At 47.4% G+C, this 8,776-nt stretch overlaps 1 protein-coding gene across 1 annotated transcript in view; it reads right to left on the bottom strand.

Moving 5' to 3' along the window:
- COLEC12 (collectin subfamily member 12) overlaps positions 1–1,114 on the bottom strand; it is a 102,032-nt gene extending 100,918 nt beyond the window's left edge. Inside the window, exon 1 of the mRNA XM_080378831.1 lies at positions 799–1,114. Within this exon, the coding sequence (XP_080234957.1) occupies positions 799–805 (7 nt within the window). The 5' untranslated portion in view covers positions 806–1,114. The remainder of the gene's footprint in view (positions 1–798) is intronic.
- Between the last annotated feature and the right edge of the window lie 7,662 nt (positions 1,115–8,776).

Below are 8,776 nucleotides of genomic sequence, written 5' to 3' on the forward strand. Positions count from 1 at the left end.
TAGGGGGGGTGTGTGTGCGGGGGGTGGAGAGAAAAAGGAAAAGAAACAAAGTTTCAGTTTTAACAGATGCAAAGCAAAGACCAAATATTTTCCAGTCGGTGGATGTTGAAGAGAAATATGCCAAATACATTTCACAAGCCGGTTAAGCCTCTACTGGCACCTAATCACTGCCAGATGTTTAGAACCAACACCAAGAACATCGCAAAACGCTGGCAAAAAATAAACACAGAAATCAGGGAGACATAAAAGTCTTCTCCTCGGGCCGCCGGGGAAGGGGGAGATAAAAGATTAAAAGTTGGGTGCCGGGACAAGACGCTGCGACGAGAGCACACACGCCGGGTGGACCCACGGCCGCCCGCTCCCGGGCCGGGGCTGACCAGCGGCAGCCGCGAGCCCAGAGCCCCGCGCGGGGCCGGGGCTGCCCCCGCCCGCACCGCGGCCGCGCCGAGACCCGCGCCCTGCCCCGCCGGCCCTGCCCGCACCGCGACCCGCGCCCTGCCCCGCCGGCCCTGCCCGCATACCGCCCTGCCTGCGCCCTGCCCGAGCGCTGCCCTTGCCGCTGCCCGGCCACAGCGTGCCCTGCCTGCATCCTGCCCGCACCCTGCCCTGCCCGCATCCTACAGCTCCTGCCTGCACCCTGCCCGCCGTCTGCTCCCTGCCTGCACGCTCCTCCCGCAACCTGCCCGCTCACGCCCCGCCAGCACCCTGCCCTGCCGCTGCGCGGTGCCCGGTGCGCGGTGCCCGGTGCGCGGTACACGTGTGCGGGCGGCTGAGCAGGCGCCCCGCTCCCGTCCCTACCTTTCATCTTGGCGCCTGGGCGGGTCACATAGGACGGACGGGGCGCGGCGGGGGCTGCCGCCGGGCGCGGCGGGCGGGCGCGGCGGGCGGGCGGGCGGGCGGGCGGCGCTCCCTGCCTACTACCGGGCCATGCCGGGGGCCGGGCGCGCCCCCGCCGCGGGCCCTGGTGCGCAGCCCCTGCCGCTGCCGCTGCCGCCGCCGCCGCTCGCCGTCGCTCCTCGGCCGCCGGCGGCACCGCGCTCTCGCCGCCAGCCCCGCGCGGCGCGGCCCGGCCCCGCGGAGCCGCGGCCCGGCCCCGCCTCCCTCCCTCCGCCCCGGGGAAGGGGCCGCGGCCGGGGCCGGGCGGCGGGGGCGGGCTCCGGGCCCCGCCGGCGGCTGGGCCCGGGGGCGTCGCACCCCGCCCCGCCGCGTCCCGCGGGGCTCCCGGGGTGCGGGGCCGCAGGCAGCGGGGTCTGCCCGTGGGGAGCGGCCCGAGGACAGGACCCGCAGGGCACCCACCGGTGACCGGGGGGCTTGCGTGGGATGCGGCGTTGCCAGGCGGGAGAACGGCCGGTCCCTGCCCTCCCCAGGCGGGTGGCAGGCCGGTGTGCCCCCCACCGCGCCCCCCGAGGGCTCCCGGCGCGGCGGGTGCGTGTCCCCGGCGGGGAGCGGCTGCGGGACCCGCGGGGTTGGCCCTGGCGCTGGGCGAGGCGCCGCCAGCGGGGCGGGTGGGCGCCCTGGGATCGCGCGCGGTGCACGCGCTGAAGAATGCGTGTAAATATTTGTGGGTTTGGGGTTATACAGGCCAGGCCTCTTCTACTTCTCTAGTTCTGGATGTTGCCAGCAATAATGGATCGTCTCCAGGCTCCCGTTTTCATGAACGGCACCGTTTGATTTTCTGCAGACCTGCCCGTTTTTAGCAACGGGAAGACGGTGACGAGCATTTATGATCCAGCTTCGGCTGTGACCACTGGTGCTGAGGCAGCAGAGCCAGCGCGATGTACGCCGCTTCGTCTGGGGCAGAACAACGTAACAGAGGCACCAGCGAGCCTTGCCCATTGCAGAGGGGGGATGCACACGGTTTTGCCTTGGCATTTAGGGGTGTCGTGGTGTGTTGAGTGTGGGGATGCCCCAAGAAGTGATTATACTGCACGGTCTTTTCGGGAGGCCGATGGCTCCAAGAAGGACTGGAGCATACCGGAAAGGTCACGGCACAGTATCACAGCAGCATTAGTTTAACACCAGGTCAAAAAGCGCTGGAAACCTTCTCAGGTACAATCTTGCCCGAGCAGGGAATGGAGGATTAAGTCCTCGAAAAGTAATCATTGTAGAGCAAAAATTAAATAACAGATTTAGAAATCTGAATTCCTTCAGTGGGTCTGATGACTTGAGTTGACACTTACTTGAGCGTGTTTTGCTGACTTGGAGGCAGTACCTTCAGCTTGGGGTTGTCGAAGGTGCTTGAATACCAGCTGCAGTAGCCATTTGCTGCTTTAAAGCAGGGCTCAGATATCAAAGAGACTTGACTCAGCTTTTAGTTTGTGCTCTGGTAGTTGTCTGGAATATCTATTTTTGGTACAAGTCGCGAGTAAAACATTTAAATCTGAATACAGTCATCAGAAAATTATGGATGTCCTTAGCGTTGTGTTGGATTAGGACAACAGTTCTTGCGGTGTTTGTATCACCGATTAATGCTTGCTCAGTTGTGTGATTGATTTTGGATCCTAAATTAACTTACAATTTTTGTTTCGAAGAATCAAACTAAAAACTATCTAGACTGATCCAAAGCCCATGAGTATGTTTCTAAGAAGAAATCTTAATCCTAATCTTAGTCCTCCTAGCTAGATAAACCACTGAACAGGTACATGCTTGGAGTGCAACACAGTACACAGTACAGGGTACAGTATGTAACTAGCATTGCCCAGTCCTGAGCCTTCACAAGCCTGAACTTTTTATACACCGTTTAATACTCTTCAAGTTTCTTTTAAAGCTACAGTGAAATTTGCCAAACATAATTACACCGTCTCTCTGGTTAAAACCACTGATTTCAGAAAAAAAGTTTCAAGCATATTTTCGTATTCTTTTATTTTCAGGAAACTTTAGACTGTGTTCTAGGGAAATCCAATTTCACAAAAATACTTCATTTTAGGGACTTTTCTGTTACTCTAGTTCAGCACGTAATTTACGAGGCCTGTTTTTTCTTCCAATAATAACGATAACATAACAACAGTTTACTACCACAATGGACTGCCTGTCACAGAGATCCCACGTTGCAGCCAGATCCAAACTCGCAGAAGGGCTAGGGGATGTAAACAGATCATCCTTGTTTAGAAGTGTTTACGTATAGGCTTAATACGGCTTGTTTATATAGAACTATTACAGTTATTTCATCAAATGCTGAAATAAGGTACCCAAGTGAGTGCTTTGCAGTTGCTGTGGCACAGTGTGACTTTAAGCACTTCCTAACCATGTGTGTACTGCTCGTTTTTTCCTTGCTACAGTCTTCACTTGTGTATCAAGGAAGCTCATTTATAACCATTCACACTCACTTTCACTCTGCGAGCTGTGTTGCTGAAGTGATCTAAAACCAGAGGTAATGTGCTCAGTTCCTGTTCACTTTGATTCAACTTCACAACAGACTGTTACACACCCCTGGCTCTTTCCCACAGCCTGACCTACAAATTTTTTTCAGCATTGCTCCTCTCTTCTCCAACCACAAACTGGCTATTTGGCAAGTCTTGGAGATGCTGGAAGCCTTGGTCCATACACGTGGAGGTGCGTATGGCATTCTTTTTTGATTGGAAGCCTTCTCATTGTCCAAGCCCAAATGCAATACAAAGGGAAATAATTAAATAAAATATCTGAAAAATAATTGCATGCATCATTGAGGAAAACTGCATGTGACTCGGGAACCATATGTGGAAGATCATTTGTCTGAAGTAAGTACCATTTGGGTTCAATACAAAATGTGCATTTGAAAAGTAAGAGCTGAGTATTATAACATATTTTAATGATAAATCTTTTTCTCCACAACAGTTTCATACTATTGTTAATGACCATTTTGGACCTGTGCCCAGAGTGAAGACATTATCCTTGGATCTGGGTAATGAGTTTGTAAATGATCCTGAACAAATGGTGAAGTTATTTACTAATAATTTTGTTAAATCTGCAGATGAGCCTTTTCTTAAGCTGGGTAACTAGCATCATAATTTGAAAGTATTTAGTTATCTAGACTTCTCTCTGACAAGTGAGGTTGGGTGATTTTTTTTCTTTCCTATTTTTTGATTAACTGGGAAACTGAAGAGATTCTGAAAGCAGCAAAACACCTGGCTATCTTTTCAGTATGCCAGAATTACTCAGAGATACAGGCTTGTTCTAAGTATGTTTTGAGTGTTGATCATGCAAAGGCCCATGCACAAGCTCTCTTGTCTTTCAATTGCTGTGACCTTTTCTTTTAGAAACTTCATTTCTTGGAAGGAAGACACAAGATGACTCTAGAATAGGCTGGACAGTCACATTGTCCTAAACTTAAAGAGAAGCAAAATGGTGAAATGCAATTAAAAGTACAGCTATTATGATTATCTACAGATTATATTTAGGGACCACTGTTTCATGTTTTTTATATTTGATGAAACACATCATTATGGGTTTTATTCATAATTTGAATTAAGATTATTTCTGGTTCAGAAAGTTTGGGAAATTTTATTATAGACCAATTTCCTTGCACAGTATTTTGTCAAAATTGCCTAAAACAATTGTAGCTGTTGTGTCAACTGAGTATGTAAACTGATGAAATATTTTACTTTTGTGTTCCAAAATTTCACATAATGCAAAGTAATTCTGTCACTGTTAGAGTGCTTAAATGTTGAAGACAGCAAAACCAAGACCAAATAATTAGTGCCAGATTTTATTAGGATGTTTGCAGAAGTAGATTATTATATATTAGTAATAACATTTTGTTTGTTCATAGTGTGTTTCTTTCAACACACAGAGTGAAATAATTCTGATTTCCTCAGAAGTAGTTTCTTATTGCCTGAGGTCTAACCAGACCAGGTCTTCGGCTGGAGTATGTCAAAACAATACTGGCCACAGGGCTTGGTTTATGTTGGTGGAAGGAGGTAAAGATCTTGCCATGTTTTGAGACTGTCCAAATGCCAATGACATGCAGCTTCGAGTTATCTTCAGTGGGAGCCAACAGGCACGAACCCAGAATTGGGCTCTTTCAGCCCGGAGGAGCAGCCTTCTGCTGTTGTTGCATGTCACACTTTTCAGCTGGGGTTCAGGGATGGCTGGATGTGTTCTGCTGCTCTTCAGCTGTGTAACTTCTCACAGAGGTAAGGAGATGCAGAGAAGTGTCTCTCTAAGGCCATCTGGCACTAGAGGGAGTGGAAGCTGGTGTAATATACTTACAGGCACCGACACAGCTTGGTTCAACTGCATCCCCTCCCCACATTTGCCATTTGTGTCAATATAGGTCCACACGGCAAGTCCAAATGCATCATATTTGGTCTTCCTGACCTCTTGCCTTGCAGTGCACACCTCAGAGTCAAACAGAGGAGAAGTGAATATGGCTTGTATAGTGCTTGGCCACAGGAGAGGAGCACAGCAAGAAAAGCAAATAAAAAAGACGGTGATTTCTCCCTACATTAAGTTAACATTATTGCAATATATTTTGGCTCTTCAGCTTGTGAGTTACACCCACCAGGACTCCCTGATGCTTCAACAAGTGGGTGTAAGTAGGTCTGGGGGAATATTAAATTACAACTCTTCAACTCTGTATTTGGCTCAAAAAGTACAGAAAAAAAACTTTGTAAATGAGGGAACATCAAGATTGCAATTGTAAAGTATTTTTGCTCACTATATATAACAAATCTGTAATTTATGTAAATTACTGTTTATGGAGAAAGTTGAACATCTGAAGTTTTGCTTGTTTGGGCACAATGGCAATAAAAGATAGCCACTCTAATAAATATTTTGAGTTGTATGTACCAGGTTTATATTGGTCTTGCTTTTTAGAGTAAATGGACCTCAAAAGGAACAAATGAACCAAAAAATAGGTAGTGATAAATAGTCCCTCCTATACCACTTGTGAGATCACATTGTCAACAGTTGGTTTTGATGCAGTATTTCTATCTTCTTTCAGGCGGATTACAGGGCATCAGATATTCACTGAAAATATTAATGAAAGCTTTGGAGAGATCCCACGTCTTTTTCATTTTGTCAGACTTCATAAATACCACATACAAATAATTGTTGTCAAAGAACATTACTAAGGTTGTGAAATCAAGCACTCACAAGCTAGGAAATGCCAGGAGAACGATTTCCCATGGGTCCTTAACTGACCTGAGCATGTTTGGAATTACTGACAAGACATATTCATTCCTACTGATGAAAAGTATTGATATGGATGTTAGTTTATAGCAGTGTATCAATTTTTCTCCAGTATTCGGTACAGAGAAGGGACTGAACTCATTTAGTGAGCACCCATTCAATATTTTATCTTCTCTTCTTTGTTCCTCTAGGTCCCATTCACTGCAACATGCATGCTCTGCTCTGAAGATAAAATTATTGATTTCTTCTATGTCTGTTGTCAGGGTAGCATTTATATATTTCACAAATGTTAATTAACCTTTGCAAGCAATAAGGAGTATTATTACCTCCATTTTATAGGCTGGAGCCACAGTAATTAAAAGTTATCCTCTCATAAGAAGTGGATCACTTGAAGTGCTATGATTTCTGAGGGTACCCAGCATTACAGTCAATGTTTACACTGTACACCCAACGACACCTTCCACTTCCCACTTTGCAAGCCTGGCTAAAAGTCCTAGTCACAGCCACACAAGACTCGGCAGCACATGATGCTGCCTCTGCCCTTCCTCTCCCTGCTTTCCATGCGTATGAAGCCTGCAAGGAGCAATGCTGGCATACTCTGAGCCAAATCCCACATGTGGATGATCGAGATAGCAGGACATCAGGTGTGCTGCTGATAGCATAAACCCAGCAATACAGCTACAATGACGCACAGTATTTTAAACACTTGAAGGCTTTGAAGTCTAGATCCCATTGACTTCCATGGCAGGGGTGAGTACTCAGCCCTTTTGCAAATGATACTGTAGGGTTCCTGTCAGGACTGTCGAGAAACACATGGGTAGAGATAAGCTAGGATGAGCTGGATGTTGACGAGTTTTGGGGTGGGTTAAGTTAGCCAGTGGCAGCTCAGCCCCCACCCACTTGCTCACTGACTTTCCCCTAGATGGATGGGGGAGAGAACTGGGAGGGCAAAAGTGAGAAAAACTCATGGCTCCAGATGAAGGCAGTTTAATAAGCGAATGGGCGGCGGGGGGTGTGGAAGAAAAATAAAAACCCAAGTGATGCAAAGGCGATCATTCATCACCTCCCACCAGCAGACTGATGCCCAGCCAGTCTCTAGCAGCAGCTACTTTGGAAAAAAAAAACCAAAAAACGTTCCTGTTTTATTGCTGAGCATGATGTATATAGTGTAGAATATCTCTGGTCAGTTTGGGTCAGCTGCCCCCTCTCAGTCTCTTGCCCATTCCCAGCCTACTCACTGGGGCACCAGAGTTAGAAACAGAGAATGCCTTGATGATGTGCAAGCTCTGCTCAGCAACAGCAAAAATGTTGATGTGTTACCAACACTGTTTTGGTCACAAATCTAAAGTACAGCCCTGTATAGGCAGCTGTGAAGCAGATGATCTCCACCCCAGCCAGAGCCAGTGCGGTCGCTCACATCACATAGGCACTGCCTGGCAGAGTCAGAGCCTTCTCTAGCACTGAAACCACCAGCTTTGAAAATAAGAATTTCTTTTTCTCCCCTGCCTCTTCTCTGACCTTTATGACAAGTGAGGCAGAACTCTTAAAAGACTTAAGGTTTTCTTCACTATACAAATCTGTGGTTGACATCTTGCTTCTGCGCTCTGCAGATTTCCACTGGGAAAGGGAAAAGGCCATTCCAGGTGCAAATCTACCCATCACATTTCAGGACTGTGCTCCAAAGCCTGGGAAATGAGAGATTTTAAAAGGAAAAGCCTGCAAGTTTTTGACACAGACAACAATATATACATTTTCCCCTAGGTTCTTTCTTGGAAAATTTTCCAAAAAAATTATCAAAAGAAGTCCAAACAAAATCAGCCAGAGGCATTCAGCCAGCAGAAGAAATTACAGCTAGGATGACTGAACTTTGGCAAAGCTAAAAGGTCCTTATAATGGAAAATATTGGGTAACTTTAGCAAAAGGCCAAAACCAGTTGAGGAATGAAGAAAGAATGACCATGGTGGCCAGTGATTTTAATCTTCCATCTATCATGCAACCCTGTAAAGAGAAGATACAACCCAAAATGTGTCTAGAGATATCTATGGAGAGGACACAAGGGAACAAGTTGATTTTGACCTTTCTTTTGTTACTCCAGGATGTCAGGTCTTCTAAAATCCCTACAAAGCTTTCTCCATGAGTAGAAAAGTCAGTTTTCTCTATTTGAGAAATTTATGACAAATGAGATACGTGCACCTGCATCTTCCTGAGGTTCATGTAAAAATACTTACAAGCCTACCTGAGCAATGAGTTACAGCCTTCAGCTGGTGCCTCCAGCCATTCAGACCTCCCCAGGCAGAATATAGACCACCCTTTCCTCTGCTTGGAAAATGACTGCTCAGCATGCAGCTGGCTTGCAGAGTCTTGTGTAAGGAGTATTCCAGGCATTTCAGTATAAAGTTCAGCAAACAAGCACTGTTCCTAGCCCATTTCAATGCAGGTGCTACAGTGGACTGTTTGGATTTTAAAAAAACTCCCTCATGCTCTGGCAATAACACATCTGCTGCTGCTAACAGAGCCCGGAGAGGCCGCCAGCTCTGTGCCTCCCAGAGAGGCAAAAGCAGAGACCAAGAGCAAAGTGCTGCATTACTCACTGGCTCTGTTGTTACTGCAGGGACAATTGGGATGGAGAGGGAAGAATTCAGCTACACAGGTATAAAACAACACTTTG

Source organism: Falco punctatus (genome assembly GCF_963210335.1).
Source record: "Falco punctatus genome assembly, chromosome: 3".
Lineage (NCBI taxonomy): Eukaryota > Metazoa > Chordata > Aves > Falconiformes > Falconidae > Falco > Falco punctatus.